Source organism: Babylonia areolata, chromosome 11 (assembly GCF_041734735.1).
Source record: "Babylonia areolata isolate BAREFJ2019XMU chromosome 11, ASM4173473v1, whole genome shotgun sequence".
Taxonomy (NCBI): Eukaryota; Metazoa; Mollusca; class Gastropoda; order Neogastropoda; family Buccinidae; genus Babylonia; species Babylonia areolata.
This window is the reverse complement of record NC_134886.1, coordinates 34,665,866-34,692,004: the sequence shown is the minus strand read 5'-3', so window position 1 is coordinate 34,692,004 and position 26,139 is coordinate 34,665,866. Positions and strand designations below refer to the sequence as shown.

At 40.1% G+C, this 26,139-nt stretch overlaps 2 protein-coding genes across 5 annotated transcripts in view; one reads left to right on the top strand and one right to left on the bottom strand.

The window, feature by feature from the left end:
* The window catches only part of LOC143287690 (DIS3-like exonuclease 2), a 47,778-nt gene extending 26,182 nt beyond the window's left edge, over positions 1-21,596 (bottom strand). The window contains exons 1-14 of one of the 4 annotated variants that reach the window (XM_076595893.1): positions 21,550-21,596; positions 19,657-19,808; positions 17,800-18,554; positions 16,411-16,473; positions 15,635-15,688; positions 14,664-14,765; positions 12,607-12,811; positions 11,720-12,078; positions 9,811-9,958; positions 9,351-9,438; positions 6,714-6,813; positions 3,885-4,038; positions 1,906-2,018; positions 1,016-1,123 (exon numbers count right to left, since the gene is read on the bottom strand). In XM_076595893.1, the coding sequence (XP_076452008.1) occupies positions 1,016-1,123; positions 1,906-2,018; positions 3,885-4,038; positions 6,714-6,813; positions 9,351-9,438; positions 9,811-9,958; positions 11,720-12,078; positions 12,607-12,811; positions 14,664-14,765; positions 15,635-15,688; positions 16,411-16,473; positions 17,800-18,554; positions 19,657-19,717 (2,310 nt within the window). In that variant the 5' untranslated portion in view covers positions 19,718-19,808; positions 21,550-21,596. Of the gene's footprint in view, positions 1-1,015; positions 1,124-1,905; positions 2,019-3,884; positions 4,039-6,713; positions 6,814-9,350; positions 9,439-9,810; positions 9,959-11,719; positions 12,079-12,606; positions 12,812-14,663; positions 14,766-15,634; positions 15,689-16,410; positions 16,474-17,799; positions 18,555-19,656; positions 19,809-21,440 lie in introns of all 4 variants that reach the window. The other 3 variants (XM_076595890.1, XM_076595891.1, XM_076595892.1) reach the window with 3 other exon arrangements.
* A 647-nt stretch (positions 21,597-22,243) lies between these two features.
* Positions 22,244-25,399, top strand: LOC143287379 (phosphatidylinositol N-acetylglucosaminyltransferase subunit P-like). The gene is made up of 4 exons (XM_076595350.1): positions 22,244-23,035; positions 23,499-23,571; positions 24,022-24,140; positions 25,044-25,399. Exons 1-4 carry the CDS (start codon positions 22,933-22,935, stop codon positions 25,151-25,153), a joined length of 405 nt encoding a protein of 134 aa, XP_076451465.1. The 5' UTR covers positions 22,244-22,932; the 3' UTR covers positions 25,154-25,399.
* Positions 25,400-26,139: the final 740 nt, after the last annotated feature.

Genomic DNA, 26,139 nt, shown 5'->3' with positions numbered 1-26,139 from the left:
TTTTTACCCTGCCATGTAGGCAGCCATACTCCGTTTTCAGGGGTGTGCATGCTGGGTATGTTCTTGTTTCCATAACCCACCGAACGCTGACATGGATTACAGGATCTTTAACGTGCGTATTTGATGTTCTGCTTACATATACACACGAAGGGGGTTCAGGCACTAGCAGGTCTGCACATGTTGACCTGGGAGATCGTAAAAATCTCCACCCTTTACCCACCAGGCGCCGTCACCATGATTCGAACCCGGGACCCTCAGATTGACAGTCCAATGCTTTAACCACTCGGCTATTGCGCCCGTCTAATACATCATTTATGCACTCTGCTCATGTGGCTTTGTGTTTCTGAACACACTCAATTACTTTGACGTGGTGCAACAAGATAAGTGTTTCTGTGAACTTGTGCAGCAACATCTTAAAGAATGCACTGTATCTGTTTTGTTTTGTCATTGCTCAGTCCCTTTCTGACACTATGTCAACGGTCCAGCAATACGAAGTGAAATTTCTTTCTTTTTTTCTAAGTGTTCACTCACATGTATGAGTACATTTATGTATGTCCCCATCTTTTCCTCCCGCTGTCGATGCAACAATGCTCTGTTTTCGGGGCTCTGAAGTGAAATGATGCTGACTGATTTATCAAGTATCCTGCAGTGCTGCCAAACCAGTCTGAAGGTAGTCAAAAAGGCCTGTTTAAACACAGCACACCACTGACCTTACCATCTTTCTGGCATTACTTATTGCCGGAACCACCACACTGGGGAAAGAACCCCTCCCTGTATGAAAGACAGTGGTGAAAGCCAACAAGCGGTCATCGACAGGAAGATCAAAGTCATCAACGCGAAACGCAAGACCAAGATTGGATCCTGGACTGTGCAAACCATGCATAAAACAAGAAAGCTGGCCCCCCACATTACATCAGAGACCTGAAATGGCTCTGCAGCTGCTGCTTCACGATAAGGTCAGATTCATTGTGCAGGTGGGAGATGTTTTGCCCAGCTAAGCCTGTCCCCCACTGACCTGTCCTTCTTCCGTGATCTTCCAGATGACAGAGAAACTGAGGCGATCCTCATCAGGGTTCAGACTGCACAGCTGCTCACACAGCAGGCGGGGCAACATGGGGATCACCTGCAACACAATGCACGACTGTCATTCCTCTGGGAAATGCAACAGACCAGCTGTGTGGCCTTGATCACACACACACATAAACAACAGTATATGCATATGTGTGTTGGGGGTTGGAGGTGAAGGAAAGAGTGCAAGTGAGTTGGGGAGTGTATCCGGCATTTCAAGCAGCATTTGTAATGGAGATTGTGCCATATATTTAAGTTAAATATAGTTATATTGTTAAATATAGTTTAAAATCATTATTTACAACAACAAAACACACAAAAGGGAAAGAAAACAGATCAGCACAAGTCACCAGGAAAGGAACAGATTAAATGACAAAAATATTTATATACCGGTAATCTACAGAATGTGACAGCAGTTGTGTCTGTGTGTACTTTGCCAATTCATTTGGGTTTTACACTGGACTAAGACTAGAATGTTATGTTGTCAAAACTGTAACGCTGGAAACAGGAGCATGTTTGTGTACATGTGGGTGTACATGTGTATGAGTGTGGCTGTGTGTGCATGTGTACTAGTGTCAGTCTGTCCATGCATGTGGGTGCATGTGTGTACTTGTATGTCTGTGTAAGCATGTTCATGTACATGCTGGTGTTAAGTGTGTGTGTGTGTGTGTGTGTGTGTGTGTGTCCATGTCTGCATAAAAGCACACATGTGTCTGAAAAATCTATACATGCACACAGCACAGCCAGCCATGAAAGGAGACACAGAAAGGATCATTACCCATACAAAAATCTTGGATCAAACCTGACAGCAGTGCAATGCAAGGCAAGACTCCTTACCTTCTGCACCAGGTACACGCTGGTGGCTCGTTTTCTGGCCACCTCATCCAGCTCGGTACCCTCCTCCACAAAGTAGCTCACATCTGCTATGTGCACACCCACTTCATAGACACCTGAACAGCCATCGTAACATTCACCATAGAGGAGGCTATGATTGTTACACACCTGAACAATCATCTGAACAGTAATGATAGAAGAGTACTATGTTACAATGGGGACAAGACTATAACAGAGAACTACTATGACCGTTACAAAAAGAAAACAATGAATAAGAATAGAGAATTACTATGACTGTTGAAAAAAGGACAATATAATGAAGTACTATGATTGTTGAAAAAAGGACAATATAATGAAAAAAGGACAATATAATGAAGTACTATGATTGTTGAAAAAAGGACAATATAATGAAGTACTATGATTGTTTGAATAAGGACAATACAATAATCAACGACAGATAAGTGCAGTAATCATTACATTCTTACAATATGGCCAATACATTAATTAACAACAGAGAAGTACTATGACTGAAATAGTTGGGACAACACAATTATTCAAGGAATTTATTGTTTATCTTATAATGCTCTTGCCCAGGTTAAAATGAAGAAGAAGGTGTGTGTGTGTGTGTGTGTGTGTGTGTGTGATTATCGTTTTGTTTTTCCCTAACAATGATGGTTTAATTCCTTTAAAGATGAGTACAAAACTGCAAAAGTTCATCAATGTACATGCAAGAAGTCAGCACAAATTTCACCTAACCAAACTGACAATTCACAGTAGCTAAAGCTTAGTAGGCATAGTGTGTGTGTGTGTGTGTGTGTGTGTGTGTGTGTGTGTGTGTGTGTGCGCGCGTGCGCGCGTATATAGAGAGAGAGACCCCTTGCTGCTTCTCTCCACAATCCCTCTCCCCTAGGAGAAATGTTTGTCTGTTGTTTGTTAAATGAGAACATGATGCAGAATCTTTAGGATGGTTACATGAACAATCACCTGCACACTCACACAAAAGTCAAGTCCAAATACCTTGAAATCAGCAGAAACATGTTTGCACACATCACACACAAGACTATCAATATATGCACATAATGACAACCATGTCTGTGGTATTTGAATGCGTGTTTTTTCACAAGTTACTTTTAACACTGTACAGCGCCTCTGAGCAAGTTTTGTACGGAAAAGCACTGAACAAATATATCATTATCAAATTACTATCATGTGCGTAATTAATACAAATGCAGAAGAAAAGCTCAGAGGGAGGAAAGCATCGGCTGACCAGAGCCCTCCTACCCACAAATTTCCTTGCCCTCTCTGTGTGTGTCAAGGTGCGTCGCTCAAGAATTGGCCTGCACAACCACCAGACGGTTTGTCGCCAATGATCTTCTTCTCGCTGATCCCAAGATTTGAGGAACGAATGAGGATATGGATACTTACATAGCACCTATCCTCGGTCGAAGACCAACCTCAAAGTGCTTTACAAACACGGGGTCATTTGCACAACAGACTGCCTACCTGGGTAGAGCCAACTGAGGGCTGCCATTGTGCGCTCATCATTCCTTTCCTGGTCCTTCAACCAGATTTCTGGTACACATACACACTCAGACAGACATGTACCATTTTATGTGTATGACCGTTTTGTTTATTTACCCCGCCATGTAGGCAGCCATACTACGCTTTCGGGGATGTGCATGCTGGGTATGTTCTTGCATCCATAACCCATCCAATGCTGACATGGATTACGGGATCTTTAATTTGATCTTCTGTGTGCATAATTATACACACGAAGGGGTTTCAGACACAAACAGGTCTTCACCCTTTACCCACCAGGTGCCATCACTGAGATTAAAACCTGGGATCCTCAGATTGAAGGTCCAACGCTTTATTGCTCGGATCCTGCCTTCATCATTTACACCCCCCCCCCTCCACACCCACACACAGAGAATAACAGCAGTCCTGCATGTACACATCAACAGCAGAGCCCTCACACGTACCACCGCCCAGAACTGTGCAGTGCAGAGCATCATCCAGGTCCCGGGCCGTGGAGGGGTCGATGGTGAAGATGCACTCCCTGCGTAAATCACGCCGCCATTCCAGCTCCTTGGCCGGGATGGTCCAGGGCGTCTCTTTGGGCAGGCACGCCAACACCTGGACCGACAGCCACCTCCATGTGTACTGTGTTGTATTGTCTTACTCTGTGTATTGGAATGTGTTGTATTGTACTGTATCATATCTTTGGGCAGACATGCCAACACCTGCACTGACAACTGCCTCCACATGTCCTGTATTGTACTGTCTTACTCTTTGCATTGTAATGTATTGTACTGTATTGTATCTTTGGGCAGACATGCCAATACCTGCACTAACAACCACCTCCACACATACTTTACTGTATTGTCTTACTCTGTGTATTGGAATGTGTTGTATTGTATTGTGTAGTATCTTTGGGCTGGCACACCAACACCTGCACGAACAGCCACCTCCATGTGTACTGTGTTGTATTGTCTTACTCTGTGTCTTGGAATGTAATGCAATGTAATGTTTTGTGTAGTACTGTATTGTATTGTATTGTATTGTATTGTATTGCATCACATCTTTGGGCAGGCATGCCAACACCTGCACTGACAACCGCCTCCACATACACTATATTGTATTGTCTTACTCTTTGTACTGTAATGTATTGTATTGTCTTACTCTTTGTACTGTAATGTATTGTATCGTATCTTTGGGCAGCACAGACAACCACCTCCACTTGTACTGTAATGTATTGTATTGTCTTACTCTTTGTGCTGTAATGTATTGTATCTGGGCAGACATGCCAATACCTGCACCAAGAACAATCTCCACATACAATGTATTGTATTGTCTTACTCTTTGTGCTGTAACGTATTGTATCTTTGGGCAGACTTGCCAATACCTGCACCAAGAACCACCTCCACATGTACTGTGTTGTATTGCCTTACTGTTTGTATTGTGATGTAGTATTGTAATGTATTGTATCATTCTTTGGGCAGGCATGTAACACCTGCACCAACCACCCACTACCCACACATATGCTGTAACTTATCGTCTTACTCTTTGTATTGTATTGTACTATACTGTACTGTACTATATTGTATTGTAATTTATTGTATCATATCTTTGGGCATGCACGCCAACACCTGAACAAACAACTACTGCCATATTGCATTGCATTGCATTGCACTGCACTGCACTGTATCATATCAAATTGTATCACATCATATTGTGTTACACTTTGTCACAACATATTTCTCTGTGTGAAATTTGGGGTGCTATCCCCAGGGGCAGTGCATCACTACAATGAGGACTGGGAGAGCCAACCTTGTTTTTTCTCACTGCAAGTGCATTTATTTTCCTGTCAAACTGGATTTCTAACTGGATTTCTTAATCGATTTACAATCAAACTGGATTTCTAACTGGATTTCTCAATCGATTTACAATCAAACTGGATTTCTCAATCGATTTACAATCAAACTGGATTTCTCAAAAGAATTTTGCCAGGGACAACTCTTGTGTTGCCATGGGTTTTTTTTAAGGTGCACTAAGTGCACGCTAGATACGGAATCTAGGATCAACTCATCCAAATAACTAGCGTCCTCTGGACGGGGAGAAAATAATGGTGAGCGTGGGATACGAACCAGTGCACTCAGATTCTCTCACTTCCTCGGCGGACACGTTACCACTTGGCCATCAGTTCACATCTGCACTATACCAGTCACACATACTTTACAGGTCTGGCCAGTTTCTTGCACACTTTTATTTCTGATCACTGTCATGAGAAAATGCATATCTCATTTTTTTCTGGATCAAACACTGTCTGGAAGCAACTCCCTCTGCAGATCATGAACTCTTCTTCTTCCACTTCATTGAAGTCCTCCATAAAAACCTCCTCCTTTCAACCAATGTAGAACACCTCCTCACCACTCCACTATTCTCTTTGTGCACTTCTCATCCATTTAGAGAATAGGAGCTATATAGATTTACATTATCATTTATCATTATTATTATTGTCATCATTATTATTATTATCATTATTACTATCATTATCATCATCATTACTCTCATATTTAGTGACTCTGAATTAAGTATGGCTATTGTTTCAATAATCTTCACCATGCTATCAACTCTTGTGTCCAAGTCCTTTCAGACAGGTCAAATTAGGAAATAAAAAGTCAATCTGACCAACAGACCTGAATGATGAATTTCCTTACTTGGGGTTACAGGAACTCAATGGAGAATAAAATTCTTAATATTCATAACAGATAAAAAATAGATTTCTTAGTATTCACAGGAGAGAAAAAAACAAAAAAAAAACACAAAAAAAACCCCAACTAAATCTGATACAACCCATCAGAGAAAAAACAACCCATAATATCCATAAGTGATAAAAGAACATTGTTGTAATATCAATAAGAGTAAAACAAAAAAGTGATACCTATGTTTATCAACTTATGTTTATCACCACACAACACTGTTGCTGACCAATGGCTGTCAACTTCACAAAGAAAAGCGAACAGAACTCTGCACTAAAGGGTGAAGGCGAGAGAGCTGAGAGGTGGTTCATTTGAAAGTTTCAATTTCAGTTTCAAGGAGATATTAAAGAGTGTGGACTGATCCATATGCGCCACACCATATCTGCTGCATGAAAAAAAACAAAAAAACATATATATTTTAAAGGAGCAAACGCTGATCTTCGTATAAACCCCACCTCGACAGCCTTCTCTAGGTATGTGTAAAGCATCAACACAGAATGAAAGCCTTCCTGGCTGTGCTGATACGAGTACTTCCCCACAGTAACCTACCTTCTCTGAAAACTCGCTGCTGTCGATGTTGTTCTCCGTCAACAGGGCTTCTGTTTCTGGTTCCAACTGCCCGGCTTCTCCCAGACTTCTGGCCAACATCCTGAAGACAGAGTGATGCCATGTGTCTCTCATTACTGACAGCACTTCTTGGGAGGAGAAGGAGGAGGAGGAATCCGGTTTAAGTCTTTGGAGATATGCTGATGTTTGGGCTTCGGCACTATGTCAGCTCAAAATGACGTGCTGAGGCTAAAGCATTGGCGGAACTTTGATTTTTTTTTTTTTCATACACTAAGCAACATTCAATTACTAGGAAACTAAACAGGCTTTCTTACCCTTAGACCACAGACCGAAAATAAAAGTTACTTATATATTTCAGTGTTGTTTTGACACATGTCAAAGCTAACTTTCTCAACCACTGGTCTTCCTCTTACTTTAGAGGAAATATAATTCGTGATACAACAAGGTTCAGGCATTAAACCTGACCTCCTAGACACCGGTGACAAATTTTCTTATCATTATTTCATGATGAAGACATGCAGTTTGTACTAGACAATGATTCTGAAAGTGATGACGAAAGTTTTGCTGACTGGCCCCTTTGACAGTGAGCATTGTACACATTTGTCTGTTTTTCAATATCTAGTGACATATTTTGAAATATTTATTAAGAAAAAAAACACACCATCTATAAGCATCTAATGAAAAAGGGTTTTAAAGAGTTAAAAGAAGATATAGTAAACTTTCTAATTACATATAATTTGTATGTCTGTATCATTTTGTGAAAGCGTGCTGAATTTTTCAACCATCGCCAAAATATACTGTCACAGCAAAATGACTTTGTCCATTTAACTGCATCTCCATGGAGTTAACGTCCTGCAACAGATGCTGCAGACTGTAGACCTCTTGTTAACCCCTTGACAGCCATGCCTGTAAAATTCACGGGCATAGTGACGTCACTGATGACATCATTAAAAGGGAAATAATTCTGGAAGGCTGAAAAAAAGCACACATTTGATCCAGAGTGGTATATCTCCAGACAATTTTCTCAGTTTTTGGCAGACTGTTCTGGTTACTGATTCATGACTTGAAACATCACTCTCTACTGTTCTTTTCCCTGGAGACAAGAGGTTTTAACATTTATCTTTATTTTTTATCATCTAAAAATAAATAAAAATGTAGGAGAGGAGTGTGTACTCATATGGTGAGTTGGGGGAAACAGGGTAAATGGGGGATGAAATCAAAGATGAATATCTGAATTAAACAGAAGTACAATTAAAAAAAAATCAATTGACGGACTCCACAAAAAGGATGTTGTCAATTTATCAAGAGAAACAGCTGACAATGACTGTAAAAAGGCAAAAAACATCAACATTCACAATATACTGATATGTTCATTACTGACTGCGGTTAGATGTCAATCTGCTTTTAAAACCAAGGCTTATTTACGGAGCCAAAGAAGCAAAAAGAATATGAAAACACTTGAAGAACATGATCACTAACTCTTTGTTTTACCTGAGAACCAGTAGTGATCTGGACTACAGCATGAACCTAACTGCAGGAACAGATAGTGTGTAACTTCAGATTCCCTGGAATGCAACAAGCCCCAGAGGTAATTCCAAATAAAATGGGGAACTTTGTGTCATATCCCCTGTTTGGTTAAATAAACTGTACAATGTCAAACTTATGCAAACCATGCCTATAGTTTTGCTCTGTTGACCACATTTCGTGGCTCATGCAGTACAAAGACGCCTCCACCAGGCCCGTCATCTGCTAAGCCATTCAGCGCAAACCCCTCCATTCCTTCAGCACTGAATAATGAAGGATTCATAAAATGCTGCATTCTGACTATAACAGGAGGTGAAGCTATGTTACAACTGAATCAATATACAACTCAGCATCAAACGATTGATTGATTGATTTGGATACTTATATAGCGCCTATCCTCAGTCACAAACCAAGCTCTAAGTGCTTTACAAATACGGGGTCATTTGCACAACAGGCTGCCTTCCTGGGTAGAGCTGACTGTCGGCTGCTACTGGGCGCTCATCATTCCTTTCCTGTGTCATTCAATCAGATTTCAGGCACACATACACACTCAGACAGACATGCAACATTTTATGTGTATGGCCATTTTGTTTATTTACCCCGCCATGTAAGCAGCCATACTCTGTTTTTGGGGGTGTGCATGCTGGGTATGTTCTTGTTTCCATAACCCACTGAAAGCTGACATGGATTACAGGATCTTTAACGTGCGTATTTGATCTTCTGCGTGCATATACACACATAGGGGGGTCAGGCACCAGCAGGTCTGCACACATGTTGACCTGGGAGATCGGAAAAATCTCCACCCTTTACCCACCAGGCGCCGTCACTGAAATTCAAACCTGGGACCCTCAGATTGAAGGTCCAACGCTTTAACCATTCAGCTATTGTGCCTGTCGCACAATTCATGATGATGTTAAGAAAAAAAGTTTACAGCAGTACATAAGTATAAAAATCACCAAGGATACAGGCCAGAGGAGAATATCACCCACACACCAAACATCAGGTCCAAATGTTTTGCTTTGTTTTTAGAAGAATGGGAAACAAAGGAACAAAGAAGAGGAATTATTGCAAATTTTTCTACTCATAATGTCTTACCCCCTGGGCATTTTACTGGTCTCGTTCCATTCGGTGATACGTGCGATGAAAAGGATTTTGGTGAAATCATCCGGCCGCTCCTTGAAACCTGTGGGAAACAGTCACTTGATTATCAAAATGCAAAGGTCAGATCTGTGTATATATATATATATTTTTTTTTGTTGTTGTTGTTCTATACAATAGAGCACATCTTTATTTATCCAATCAGAAATAAAATTAGCTTAAGACTGATGGCCACTGAAGCGGTGCCATCCATTGAAAATGGACTTGAGTGTCAATGATTCTGTTGGAAGAGTGAAAACTTTCTTTTCTTTCCCTCTTGAAAAGACCACAATTACCAGCACACTCACATCACCACCACACACAACCCATTAACACAAACACACTAACACACACATACCCAATCCACCACCACCACCACCACAAAAGACACTACCACAACAATCAACAAAAAACTGACCAGGTGGCAGCTCTCTGGTGGGGATCATAATGCGAGGAACACGGGAATCGCTGGGGGCAAAGACAGCAAAGTTGTGATTTTTGTCCTGCATGGGACGCAGGTTACCACTGCTGGCCCGGGAGTGTTTCCTTTCCACAATGGCAACCACCTGCACACACACACACACACACACACACACACACACAGACACACTGAATATTTTCAATCAAAATATTAACTGAGGGAAAACAAAGTAATCCCTGATCCAAGAAGGCACAAATTATAAAACAGTGAGACTCCCATTATTTTCATCAGGGGAATTTTGGCAGCTCTGGAAAGTATTGATACTTAGGAAATAACGCTAGACTTTGACCCAAACTCTCAGATTCCTACCATAAACATTTTTTTTTTTCTGTCATGATCCCATCACTGACTGCATCAAGCATTTCTGGCATTCACAGTTCCTGAATTGGGAGCTTAGAAGGTGGTATCCAATCAGAAGACTCATTAGGATGAGATGATAAACCAAGATCCTGTGTGCAGAAGTCTGATGTGACATAAAGTTATATAATACAATACAACACAATACAATTACCATACACCACCAGAGTCACTATGCAGATTTACTGAGTATTCTGGCTGTTAACATCACTGCTGTCTATTATTTACAGTTCTTTGATGACAGTCTGCACCGAGGCTAACAATGGTTCAAGCCTGGATATGGTTGTGTGCAGAAAAGTTGAGACACATGTTATGACAAAAATGCAACTGACAGGGCAATTGTCATCATTAGCAACCCCCACCCCCCCACTCCCCCATTCCTTGGAGAGAGAAAAAAGAAGAAGAAGAAGAAAAAAAGATTTGTTATTCAGTTAATTTTCCTGCACTCATACATCATCAAACACTCAGAATCACCACGCTCTGTCCACTATCACACTCCCAGTCTTCTCCTTTGATTTTTTTTTTTTTTAAGAAAAAAAAGAAAGAAGTTATTCTGTCAACTTTCCTGGAACTCATGCATTACCCGAAAAGACCGAATGACCACACTCTTCCTCCTTTCACACTGCCAGGCACATCACCTTTTCCTTAACTCATGAACGAAGCCCTGTGCCCCATCATTGCTCTGGCATCAAAATTCATCTCATTAAGATGTTTTTCATGTTCCCGCCTATGCATAAATCGCAAAGAAAGGGAACTAGCATTTACATATTTCCATGTCCACATGTCATTTGGAGAAAGAACAGTACATTTTCTGCATTTTTCCTGCATCAATATGGCATGGAAGCCTGCAGAGGTTGTCAACTCCCCAGGGTTTAATGGTTTAAAAACGAACAATAATAAAAAAAAATGTTTTAAAACAGTTTGTTTTTTATTTATTTGACTCTTGTACTCACACGTCACCCTAAAACACATCCTTCACTACACTCTTTCCCCTAAAAAAAAAAAAAAAAAGTACCCACAAAAAAACCCAACAAATGGCTTGCTATTCAGATGACCTTGTTGCTCTCACACATCACCCCAACACACAGTACCACAACACTATTTCCCCTCTGACACTCCCAGACACATCTGTTCCTAATAAAAACACACACCAAAAAACACATAGTTTGTAAAACAGTTGATGTTCTTGCAAGCACATGTCACCCCTGAAACAACGAAATGACTGTACTCTCCCCATTCTCACATTCCCAAAGACATCATATTTTTCCTATTAAGAAAAACAAACAAAAACAAATCCAAAAAAAAGAAAACCCCCACAAAATCCACATGATTTCTTATCTATTGCACTCACACATCACCCAAAACAACACAGCTATCACACCCACTATCTCCCAACTCTCACACTCAAAGACACAGTCCTTCTCCTCTTCTCCCCCACCCCATCCCCTCCACACTCCCTGACCCTTTGTCTCTTCCTCTCCTCCCTCACCTTCCCCGTGCGCTGCATGAACTTGTCAGCGTTGATGATGGCGGCAGCGCCTCCCTCCTCCCCGTCCTCTTCCCCCCCTCCTCCTCCTCCTGTGGCTGCAGGCCCTCCTCCCCCCGCCCCTGTGGCGTCAAAGAGCTTCCGCACCACGGGGCTAGCCTGGTCCATCACCTCCTTCACTGACTTGTAACGCTTCTTGGGCGAACACTGGTTCTTCTCCCCGCCTCCTCCCTTTTTGTCCTTTCCTTTACACCCGCCCCCACCGCTAGCAGTGAGTGGGGTGGAGGGCTGTGGGGTGGAGGAGGAAGGCTGGGCTGGGGTGGCGGCACTGCCGGTGACTTGTTTGGTGACCAGGGTGCTTTCTGGGCACACATAATGATTATGATGATGATGATGATGGGACGTCATAAGCTGGTTTCCATCTGTTTGTTTGGATTGTTTGGTTGGTGCTTTCCATGAATACAGCAAGAATGTACGTGTGTGTGTGTGTGTGTGTGTGTGTGTGTGTGTGTGTGTGTGTGTGTGTGAGAGAGAGAGAGAGAGAGAGAGAGAGAGAGAGAGAGAGAGAAACAGACAGACAGACAGAGAAACAGACAGCAAAAAATGAACAACTTTAATGTCATCAGCAGTGAACTTGCTATTTTACATGGGAAAACATGGCTTATCTAATTTTACATATAAAATGAAATCAAATGGAAATAAACACAAAAAAAATTTTAAAAAAAACCCAAAACAAAACAAAATAAAATAAAAACAAACTGTGACAAACACAACTGCAAACTGAATAACTAAAACTGCTGAAAAAAACAAAAAACAAAAACATTAAGCGCTGATGGAACATTTTTTTTCTAACTGGTAGAATTACATTCCCAATATTGTAATATGCTCACCGATTGGTTTTCCAGAACTGTCAAGCTCCACCTCCTCTTCTTCTTCCACCAGCACATCAGGAGATTTCTCCTGTACGTCGGTGTCATTCTCTTTTTCGACCCCTTTTTCACTGGCTGTGTTTGCCATCTCACTCTCAGCTGCTGGTGTTCGGACAGGCTTGGGAGAGTTGCATTTTTCATAATGATCAACTTCTTCTGTGAAAACCTGGAAGAAATGAAACATGTCTTTTAGTATAAAACGTTTTTCTTAATATAAAAAAAAAGTTGATTTTCATTTTTTTTTTTTTTTTTGCTTTAAGAAAAATCAAGAAACAAGTCATCTTTATTAATATCAAAAAAGTTATTTATATTCATTGTTCCTGCAACTTTCTCTTTTGCTACCTCCTGATATTTAATATTTATACAGCACTTATCTTCAGCCAGAGACCAAACTGTGTCTTACAAACACCTTGTCATTTGCTTGACACGCTGCCTACCTGGGTAGAACCGACTTTACAGCTGCCTTCAGGCACTCATCATACATTTCCAGTGTCAGGCTTCAATCACACTCACTCATACAGATGAATATTAGAATGGACTTTTCTTCAGAATTTTTGCCAGGGACAACCCGTTTGTTGCTGTGGATCCTTTAACATGGGTGAAGCGCATATTGTACATAGGATCTGAATTTACTGTCTCATCTAAATGACCTGTATTACCCCCCCCCCCCCTTTTTTTTTTTACACTCAGTACACCTTACAGGCCAGCACTGCTGGGGCACCACTGCATGTACATCTGATCAATAACTCAGGCAGCAAGTCCCAGTTCATCAAACAAGGTGTTTGTCCTGTCAGTTGAGTATATGTAATTAGGGAAAGGAAACAACTTTCGGCTAGCTTCCAGACCACTCACTTACTGATAGTTTTTGCGCAGTTCTAGCACCTTGTGGCACTTTTCTTCTCTCTTTTTTTCTTTTTTTCATTTGCAAGTTTTGTTTTTGATCATATCTGGAAAGTCATGTTTCACTACTTGGTAAGAATGTTAAAAAATGTTTTCAGTTTTTTCAGTCCTGACAATGATCAATATACAGAACGGCTGTTGTAAATCTGGACAGGTGAGGCAATATGTGAGTGGTCCATGCAATGTCTACAGTCATTCGCTTGTGTTCAATCATTCCTGTTGCATACAATGTCGCTGAGAGTTCATGCCATTTGGGTGCTGTCTATACTACTCATGTATGAAATCCACACAAAAATGATTACTCTCTGTCTGTCTGTCTCTCTCTTTCACATACGCACGCGCACACACACACACACACACAAACACACTCCTTCAGCCAAATATATCAATATCAGCATCCAACTGACACAGCAGCCCTCAATATTACTTGAATGTCCCACTCCATCACAAGTCATGAATCACACTTTCTACACATCTCTTCAAAGACCTTTTTCAAGCACAATATTTTCCAACATTCAGTTCTGAGCAATTCCGAAACATATCATAACCCTAAAACATCTGTATAAGTATAGCCTGTATGGTACCAATCCATCCATTTCCTAGACATTTCTTCCAACAACAATTTTCTCATCTTTTCAAAAGCTGGCTTTCTTTAGCATTCTTTATCTCTAACTTCTGCAACACAGCCCCATACCTGCCAACTCACCTTGCATGCAGGCGGTAGTATGAAAGAGTACACCAGTGGTTCATTTTGCATGTAATTTATAACATTTCAATTCATATATAGTGCTCTTAGCTCTTAGAAAGAAATGATGCTATACAAATATACAGTTATATAATTATTAATATAATATTTATTCTTAACACTATTATCATTACTCTTATCGTGTGTCAGTTATTTCATGTAAGGCACCCTGACCTAGTCTTAGTGAGAAAGGGTGCTATGTAAATCTTTTTTATAAATACTACTTATTATCAAGACTGGGTGTCAATCATTTTAAGAAAGGCACCCTGGGCTCTTATAGAGAAAGGACGCCATACAAACGCACAGTATAACTGTCATCATTATCATTGCCTATTAACAATAATGGGTGTCAGTGCAATGCAGAAGGGCTCACCCTCCAGTTGTCTCGATCCTGAACCAGCACGGCCACTTCATCCCCATTCAGGGCCCGGTTCCGGTCCCCCATTCCACTGATGTAGATGTCTGCAGTGCCATCCTGACCAACAACACACCGCACCTCGTTTTACAAATAATATATCAGTATTAACATAATTCATATTCTTTCCTCCCTCTGATTCTGTTGGTACGATTTCCTTGGTGAATGACTTCTGCAAATGCTATGCGCTGTTCTGTGCACAACCATTTTTCTTGTTGTTATAAACTACAGGTCTGCACACGTTAAGGAAGGAGATTGGAAAAAAATCATCACCCTCACCCCATTACCTCCAGACATGCCAGCAGTTAAACCCACAATTTCTGGACTTAAAGTCTGTCAAATGGACTGATCAGTTCTCACCTCTGCCCTAAAACTTTATTTCAATGTTTATACCTAATGGTACTTACTTTATGAGCATTGCCTCTAAGTTCATGAATACAATGAACTGGGATTCTCATCAACATGATGGACGATAGATTTTACCTCACGCATGGTCTCATATACAAAATATCTATCCAGCTACATTCTTAACTCTTTATTTTCCATCCGACAACAAAGTTCTGTAAATAGCGAAGAGTTAACAAAAACCATCAGTGTTCTGTTTGTTCTCATTCAGCTGAGCAATGAAGGGGGAAATGAACCAGAGGCTGGCACAAGAGTGTTTGATGGCTAAAATAACTCTATAATAAAAGGAAGGGTTTGCAAGTTGAGCTTGAGCTTGATGATGGGTAAAAGGGTGTGTGTGTGTGTGTGTGTGTGTGTGAGAGAGAGTGAGTGTGCGTGAGTGTGTAAGTGTGTGTGTGTGTGTGTGTGTGTGCACACATTCTTCTCTTGTTTATACTTTTACTTTTTATGCGTAAATTCATCCATGTGCATTTATGAATTTTACAAATGTGCATGAAAACATGCACAAGCATAAAAATACTCACTGGTAAAGGCACATAAGCATCTTCATAATTCCTTGGATTTATCCGGATTGGACCCTGCAAATACAAAAAATTTTATCAGACAACTGCATAACAAAATCAAATAAAAAAAATAATGAAAGAAAAGCATCCCAAGGAAAACAAAAATATTGCAGAATTCTACTTTCAGACACCCGTGAAACACACACCTGTAACCTTTTTCTTTTTTTTCAATTCATAAAGATACTGATTAGATGAAAGAAATTTAAGAACTATCGTAACTTTCTCATATCAGACTAGACAGAAACCACCTCAAAAAACAACAAAGCCCCCTCCCCTCCCCCCACCTCACCCCCTTCCCCACACATACACCCCCCCAAAAAAAGTAGAGAAATTCCAGGAAGTACAAAATTCAAAGTAGCACTACTCAGTAAATAATATCCATGGAAAAGGAGAGGAGGAGGTGACAGCAGCTGGGAAGGGGGAAGAGGAAGGGAGAGACTGGTGTTCTTCAAATGCATTCAGTTCCAACCAAAACACATAAAATACAAATGTAGAAACTGGGGAAAAGGGGAGATAGGAAATTGTGGGGGCATGGGGGTGGGGGAGGACTTTGTGCTTTGGGAGGTGGGATGTTGACAGTGGGGTGTGAATCCAAATTTGCGTGCATTCAATACAGCATACACACACATACACACACACACACGCGCGCGCACACACGCGCGCGCACACACACACACACACCCCACACACACACTGAACCAAAAAGCAGGAGTATAACATAAAGCAGCTACCCCCACCTGAATAAGTGTGCCTCGTTTTAATCCTTCTGAGACTTTCTCCATGGACCAGTGAGGTTCGAACTGTAACAATCATTAGTACAATTCTATGGACATATCAAACAACATCATCACTCAGAGAGAACAAGAGACAGCCTTAAAACCAGACAGCAGAAACACAGAGAGTGTCTAACTGAATATTTGTTTTAACCCCTTGACTGCTGAACCTTGGTGAAATAAGATCAGCACAGTCACTACTCTGTGTACATACCTTTCAAATTTTCAGTGTGTAATTGATTTCAATGAACAAAGGTAATGCCATCTGAAGAGGAAACTGTCCAAACAGAAAATGGTGACCAACATCCTGTCCTGTAAATCCGTGTTATCTCAGTGAGGGGACAGCTTTGTTTTCACTGACGATCATACTCGTCAGCAACAGTCAAGGGGTTAATCATGAATCGGCACAAATCAAATAATTAAAATAATAATAATAATTAAAAAAAATCGACATATTTCAAGACAACCATTGCAACTGAACATGCCCATGCTAAAATTCATAAACAAGCTCTTGTGACTGGTGCATGGAGGTAGATTCTTCAGAATGCAGATGAAACAGCTTTTAATCTTTGTCCGGAAATCATCTCAACACCTCTGGCATCCATCTAACAACACACAGGCACATTTAATTTCTTTGGCAAAGTAATTCATCTTTGGTATTTTTTTGCTTCAAGCTCCTAGGTATTTGACTGACAACAAAACTATCAATTACTGCAAGACATACAAAACAGAGCATAGCTGACCAGATGGCAGTGAAGAAACCATCATACACATAAAAGATCAATTACAGATCTATCATGTCAGTGAATGTGACATCTGTATGAGTGAATGTGAGAGCTGAGCCCACAAATCAAGAAAGAGTGCATATCATATCATCTAATATTTTCTTTTTAAACTTGTTGAGATTGTTATTGCGTTGTACTACATTGCTTTGTACTGTGCCATACTGAGCTTAATTGCGTAGACATTTGAACTGCACTGTAATTTGAACTGAATTTAACTGATTTGAATTTAAACTGTATTGTACTGCATTGCATTGCATCACACTGTATTGTATTGTATTGAACTGAATCACTTTCTTCTCACAACATACTTTTTTCTCTCATTCATAAGGTACAGAGAAATGAGTCTATAAACTTTCTTGCACTTTACTGCTAATGGCTTCTGCAAGGGTAGTTTTAAGAATCACAAGCATCACCCACATTTAACACCACATTCACCCCCCCCCCCCACCCCTCAAACTCCCCCCAAACCCTCCTCCCCCACCTAAATTCCAAGTCAAGACATTTCTTCAGCAGCTTGATATGCATCCTATTATCCAAACAGACCGAAACAACAGCAATATAGACTTACAATGTTTTTCTTGTTCCCTTTCTGTTTCTGCTGCTGCTGGTTCTGCCATTGCCCTTGACCCTGTCTCTGACCTTGTCCCTGCTGCTGCTGCTGCATCTGTTGCTTCTGCATCTGTTGCTGTGGGAGAAGTGGTTTCCGTGGCACTTTCTGCCTGTCTAACAGGTTCTGTGCCAAGAGCTGCAGGTTGGATTGAGCCTGATTTGGCCCCTGTGGCTGTTCTGTTTTCTGTCCCCCACCCTCGCCCTGCTTTTCACCCTTCTCTGTCATCTCCACCTCCATGGGGCCTGCATCAGCAGTATTTTGATCACAGTCCCCTTTCTTCTTCTTTTTATTCTTCTTCTTTTTCTGTTCCGCTTCTGCAGCCGGTGTGGCAGCAGCAGTGTCTGACACAGTCATGGCCTCCAGACTCGCCGTGAGAACAGGCTCCACCCCAAAATCAGCTCCTGAAGTGGTGGAGGTGGAGGAGACAGCATCTGGAGAAGTCTGGGCTGATTTGGGTCGCTTCTTCTTCTTCTTTTTCTTCTTGGAGGCAGTGGCAGATGCATAAGCACTGGCAGAGGCTCCATCGCCCAGGATTGCATCTCTGAGGCCAGCTGCGTCCACTGGCACTGCTGCCTGGACAAACGATGGAGGAGGTTTGACTAACGAAGAACTTGATGGCAAGGTGGTGTTGCTGCCAGTCTCCTGGTCTTCTGGAACAGCCGCACCCTCTGCAGATTCAGAGCTGACCGCTTGTTGTGGCAAAGAAGGCACTTCTGGAAAAAACAAAGAATCAACACTCCTTGTGAACTGTTGATGCACCGTCATGTATTCACAGTTTTACATTATTTTCCCTTCTGTTTTTCAGACAAGGCAGCAAAAATGCATAAATGACTAAATTAAACACTACATTTTAAAGCGAAGAAGTGTGAAGAAAATAAGCAGAAAAACAGATGGTCAGAGGCAAGCATGGAACACACGTAATTCACTGTGCCTCCCCTCACTTTCTCCACCCTTTCCATGAAGGCAAGCAAGCACAACTACATATACCAAATATTAACTGAGTTAACATATATTGGAAAATGTTGTCATTGGTAAGTACCTTACAAAGATCAACCATTGTTGTTTCTAAACTACACAAATGTCTTTTATCAAGTAGATATATGTATGCATATACACAAACCTGTAAATGAATCTGTAGCACAGCCAAAATTTTGCATTCCCAAAGCACTCATTTCATAAATCTCATATCAAACTTTCCTCAAAGCAAATTATAGAAATTCAGTATAAAACGAAACAAATACAATAATAAATACAAGCTATAGAGACAAAATCATGTGCAGTTAAAATCACAACATACAGTTAACAATTTGCAGAAGATGCTTTCAGTGTCATCTCGCTCTCTTTTTTCACTCCCCATACAATCTGAATCATAGATAAATATGTATGGTACACAAAGCGATCAAAAACATCATACCAATTGCAATATAAACCATGCTATGCATACGTTATCATTTACATGACATTTCATATGTACCTGTATTATTTGCAATGATCTTTTTATCTCTGTCACACACACACACACACACACACACACGCACACACACATATGTATCCCAACCTAGCTTCCCAGCCATAACAGTTCTTCACAGGCTTGGTATCTATCACATTATCCAAACAGACAGAAACAACAACAACATAATATGATATACATTTAATGTTTTTTGAGACTTTGCAGACCTTCTTTAAATGCGTGCACTGGATGACATACACCCCCTTCAGCACACACACACACACACACACACACAAACACACACATACATGAACACACACATACATACACCGTGTACATGTATCCTGATGTAACTAAAAATGTACCTTCAGTGGTTTCCATATTTTCTTCCTCCTGGTCTTGCTTATTTTCATCTGCTGACTGCATGTCTTTCTTCAGTTTTACTCTTGCTGCAGCAAGAAGCAATACACACCAGAGATTGTGCTATCAGTGTGAAACTTCAGCTCCTGTTTTGATTCTGAAGAAGAAGAAAATACTATGTAACATTAATAATCTAACATCACATTAACATTTGGATAACCTAACAATTCAATAGTACTGTATTACTATTAGTATCATTACAACATCAGTATTTCATACAGACATCTAAGCTTGAAACTGAACAACATAATGATGCAGTTAAGTGGAGGAAAAAACCCTTCTGTCATGAAATGGTCATAGATAGAGAAAATGAGAGAAACTTTCTCAAAGGAAAGGGATGGGGCAGGGGTAATGGTTTTGAACCTTTCAGTTTCAGAGACAGTGCAAAGACCACTGACCAGAAAGGTATCTTAATTAACCATGTTTGTCTGACATGTCTGACATGACTTAAGTGTGGACTTGTCAGATGCCTTGACAAAGGCACCCTACCATCCTATAAAGTATTAGTATATGATTTAAAGACACCACTTAAAGTCCAGTGGTCTTCTGGTCTGTGTGAGAGAAAAATCATTGTCTAATGACTCCTCAAAGATGCCTTGTGAAGATGTGATTTTTACTTTTTAGAGACAAACCCACGAAATATACTGGTATAAGTGCAAAACGAAAAATGTTACGGTAGTAAACGAATGATATCAATCTGTGTGTGTGTGTGTGTGTGTGTGTGTGTGTGTGTGTGTGTGCGTAGACGCACAGGTGCACACACATGCATTCATTAGTTTCTCTATCAACTTGGTCACTTACAACTTAAAGTTACATCCACTGATTTTGTAAAAATTAAAATGAATAATAACATTGTCACAATAACATATGCTGTATTAATAATGCTACAGTATTTGTAATATCATCTAATCTATTTCACTTTATAATCAACTCATGCCGCACAAGTTGTTTCTTATTTTCCAGGCCAGTTCAGATTCAGTTATTACTTAAAATAACACACCCCAAAAAAGCAAAATGATGTTGATCACATGTTAACATACCACAAGAAAACAAAAAGATGTTGATCTTTGCAATTTCATGGTGTAAGTCTTTCTAATTGCTCCTCCCAGTTCCAATGTAAAGTTCTTACATCACTAGTTAATTTTGGAAAAGATTGTAAATTCTTCTCAAACCTCTGCAGTAAGGGAACATTCAGGACTCTGAGTATGTTCACCATGAAAATCTCAATATCTGGTGAACGGGGGTAAAATAAGTATATTTTAAGACTGCCCAAATCATACCAATCCCTTTTAGTTTTATGCGAATGAAAACATAAAACTGATTATGACAGTATGAAGTTATCTGATTTCTGCGCCATTCCTTCTAATGAATAAACACATTCATTACTGACTATTCTTTCATTTAAACGGAGAAATTCATAATAAAAGCAAACAAACAATGCCCAAATATGTTAATTACTGCCATTTCTACTGAGCACATTCAAAATCACACCATACCTCTCTTCCAAATGAATTACCTACAACTATATGGCATTGCAAAATCATGCGCAATAACCTGCGCTATAATGGCCAAAACAAACCCTGATTTTCAACGAGAATTTTCAATACAATTAGGAGACAAAAATACTTTCGGTTTCACAGTTTCTGATAGAATTAAACTTCCCCGAAACAGCAGCAGAAAAGTAATTAAAAGTGTAACTCCAGCTGAAGCATACAACTTCAATACTAACGCGTTATTAGCTGTTCTTGTCACCTGAGAGGGCTCACCCAAGATATGGGTCTTCCTGTCTTGTTTCAAAAGGAATGAGTCGAACACACACACACTCACTCAAAATATACCTATGGTTGCACAACGAATGAATCTTTCTTGCTCAACGGTGTGCAAGTAACCGACGGGACGTCACTCTCTATGAATCACAAGCTTACCTTCCTTGTCCATCACTTCTCTCACTGATTATTATTGTAAATCTGAGTTGTGATCTGTGCATTTGTCTGTGGAGTATATAATTCGCTATTCTTATTGCATTGTATCAGACTGCTGATTACGTTTGACCTTTTACTTTATTTTATTTTATTTTCCCCCAATTTGTATTATCTCCTCATTTGTTTCTTCTGTTTAAGATATCGTTGCTCTTCCTCTGTGGCCGTCATCCTGTTATTGCCATGTTTCCTTGTTTCTCTATGACTCCAAAGAGTTAGTGCGAATAAACTCATTGTCATTGCCATTGTATCTGTCTCCCACGCCCCCCCCCCCCCCCCCCACCATCTCTCTCTTTCTCTGTCTGTGCTTCAAACGGGTGGACAGACGCATACCAAAACTGAATGATTTTGTATGTGGAAACACCTGTTTCATGGTGTTCGCACTGGCGGATCCCATAGTGTTGATGCGAAATCTACTGTAGACAGGATGTGTGTGTGTGTGTGTGTGTGTGTGTGTGTGTGTGTGTGTGTGTGTGAGAGAGAGAGAGAGAGAGAGAGAGAGAGAGAGAGAGAGAGAGAGAGATAATTTCAAGTAATGGTGACTGATTTACAATTCAATTTCTCAACTGTGAAATTAATACAGCTAGTATAATCGCTGTGCGTTTTTTGTTTGTTTGTTTGTGTGTGTGTGTGTGTGTGTGTGTGTGTGTGTGTGTGTGTGTGTGTGTGTGTGTGTGTGTGTGTCCCGCTCCTAATATTGCACTCCTCCCTCTCCATTCCTCCTCTTTGTCTTCCTGTCTCGAGGCATGCATGTGTGCGTGCACATGCGCTTGCTCTCTGGGCATGCATCGGCCGAAACATGGGAAGGACGTCGCATCAAACCTCGCGACTTTAAAGAATACGACGCAACAAGTGCCATCTCCAATCACATCAGGAACAATTCAAGATCCTTTGTAGTAGGCAGATCTCAGACTGAGCAGTTCAGAAACTCTTTCTTTATTGGCACTGTTAGTGACTGGAACCATCTGGACGAGGCAACGGTGACAGTTACATCTGTCGAGAGCTTCAAAGCACGGCTCTCAGGACACCAGTAATGCTAGGCTGCGCTCTCCCCCCAACCGTTGCGTTTATGTCATAAGTATTCTACAGATACAGATACAGAAGGGAAACAACCACAAAATAACTGCCAAAAATCGGAGATTAGCGTCCCTTCTGTTCGCACTTACTTCCTGTTTCTAACCACGCAGATAAACTGGGCTGGAGCCGGGTTAGGAGGTTTGTTTCTCTCAGTTTTAGACATGCATGGTTGTTGACAGCAGCATGACAGAGGAACACAAACCGTCCCCGACCCCGGAAAGAGCAGTGTATGGTTACGTACTATACCTGGCCTCTTACATTGGTCTTGGTAAGCACCCGGTTTGTCTTTCGTTACTGAACATAAAATGATGGTGATCCCCCATTAAAGTTTATAAAATAATATCAGATTGGATTTGATGACATGGTGACCGTGTTATGTTGATCAAAACTGACGAGTTTTGAAGAAGACATCCTATATGTGCAGCCCAAACAACGAAATCCTACAGGAAGTGGACAACAACCCTCACCTGGGTGTACTGATGTGAGACACAACTTCAAAAGGCACGACCACAAAGAAAGTCAAATCTGAGACACAACTTAAATAGACTAGATTTTTTTCCCACATGCAACCTAAAGCTCACTGATATGCTTTTATAGAGAGTTGTGGTGGTGGTGGACGTGTGTGACTGGCATGCACAATATAAAAACTCTGACCTGCTTTTGTTATAAAATATCAGTGTGCTGCTGTGACACATTGTTGTGGGATATTTTGATTTGTTATGTGTGATCAGGTGTGTACTTGGTGTGGGCCTATGTTCCTGATTCCTGGCTGAATGCTGTTGGTCTCACCTACTGGCCTCAGAAGTAAGTCATTTTCAATTAGGAAAAAAAAGAGTTTAAAGTTAAATTAGTAGATCAGTTAAGTCATCAAGAAGAAAAGTAAATTTTCGGTGATCATTGAACTCACAGTGATCAGCATTTTTGATTGTCAGAAGGCAATTTATTTCAGTGCAGTAACGAACTAAAGTGTTTATAAAAATGTTAACTTCATTCTAATATCATTTTTATGTTTCTTACTATTATTATTAGCTGTATTATTATTTTTTTTACTACTACTGCAGTTAATGTGGCGTGTGTGTGTGTGTGTGTGTGTGTGTGTGTGTGTGAGAGAGAGAGAGAGAGAGAGAGAGAGAGAGAGAGAGAGTTGTTGTTGTTAATATTGCTATGTTATGGTGGTGTTACATTTGTCTGTCGTTGATATCATTTATATCTGTATGTATTTGCTTTACATCACATACATATTGGTATGTCCAGGTACTGGGCAGTGGCTCTGCCGGTCTACCTGTGTGTGGTCATCCTCTTGTTTTACCTGGCATACCTGGGCCTCATCTTCATCAACACTCCACCTCTTACCTCTCTGAGTATCATCACAGGTGAGATTTCCTTTCATTTGCTTGATTTGGGGATTGCCGGAGCATGGGAGCAGCACATATTGCATCAGTGTTACTGTTTTTTAGGTACAAATTCCTTGAAAACATTTGCATTTGTTCAACTGCTCAATTCAGATATATAAAGAAAAAAAAGAAGAACTTTTAACAAAATGGTAACAACAGCAAAACAAACTTAGCACATGAGAACTAAGTTGAATGAAAGTGGACTGATACAGTATTGATGATTTATTGTATGCAGCATACAAGAAACTAAAAAACAAACAAAAAGTATATATATATATTTTTTAAATTAAAAAAAGAGAGAGACTATTTGTATTTAAAGCAAGTTTATAAACTTATAACTTACATTGTGGATAGATGATTTGATAGAGATTTAGATTTCAACTTTCAAATTTTTGTCAAACACTGGAGAACTTCCATCACGTTTTGAAATTATTGTAATCTAGTAAATTAAATAGAGAGGTGTTGATCAACATGCTGTTTAGTTTGAAACCATTTTCATGTTCTTAAAAAAAACCTGTGCTTGATAAACCAATACTCATATAATTTTTTTATAATTGTATGTTATTTTGTTGTTGTTTTCTGATGGCTTAGTGTTAATAGCAATGGTAAAGCATTAAAAATAAGAAATGTTCATGTGTCTATTTGTGTTAGTTTTGTTGTTGTTGTTGTTGTTTTTCCTTTTCTAAGTGTTAACAGCAAGTGCAAAGTGTTTAAAGATAGAAAATGTTCATATGAATATTTGTGTTACTTTTGTCGTTGTTTTTGTTTTTCCTACAAATGAAAGACACAAATTTATCATGCTTAGAATGAGGTAATAAAAACTGCAAAGTATTCATTCATCTCTGTTTATCTCCTCATATATGTTTGAGTTTGTCATTTCAGACAGTCATGCAAGTTCACAAGATGTGACGCCTCCCTCACCTGAAGGCATCCCACCACTGTGTGACCTTGACATTGTGGAGGTCAATAGATACCTATATTTGGATAGATGACCTCAGAATTAACATTATGGGTTTGGGGGTTGTTTTTATTGCTTATATTTTTGTCATCTACAAACAGCCAACAAAACCAAGTTGATGTTTGTTTTGGCCAACCTCAGATATTGATGTCAGCATGACAGCTGGAATATAAATCTGTGTTATCGCTTTTCTTCTTGGTTGTTTACTTTCTGATCCTTTTTCATTGTTTTATTTGCACTTCCCATCTCAGGTTATATGATATATGAATGTGTGTATATGTGTGTGTGGTGGGGGTGGCGGGGGAGGGGGGGGCAGGAGAGGGGGTTTGGGGGGCGGGGGGGGGCTAGGGGGTATGTGGGTGTGGATGTGTGTGGGGGATGTTAATACCTATTTAAGGTAAATATACACATGACATGATCAAGATAGACTGAAGCTTCATGCTCACTGATAACAGTAAAACATATGATGGGGGATGATCTTTCAATGATTAACTCAGTGGAGACGTAGTTAAATAGTACATGTAGTTTTACTGTGACGGGCAAATATGGGCATATTTGAAAAATTCAACACACCTTCACACAGAGACAAAGACATACAAATTATATATCACTAGAAAGTTTACCATCTCTTCTTTTAACATTTTAAAACAGTTTTCTCATTAAATGCTGCTAAATATTTTTTATAAATATTTTAAATTATGTCACTAAATACTGGAAAAAAAAGGAAAAAAGAAAAATAGGTATACTGTACTCATAAGGCATGTCATATCCATCAGCTAATCCACAAGGCAGCATAAGATGATTTTCTCACATGGTAAGGTTCCCTGATTCTTTTGAATCAGAGTTTGAAGTCAAATGTTGCTGAACAAACTGTTAAAAAAAATAAAATAGAAGATCAGAACACTGGAAAGAGAGAAAAAGAAAAACCATACAAATCCATCACTTGAAATAAAAGAAAAAAAACCCTATTTACACATTTCTGCTGCAGCTAGATTATTATTTGCTGTAGTCCTTGACTGT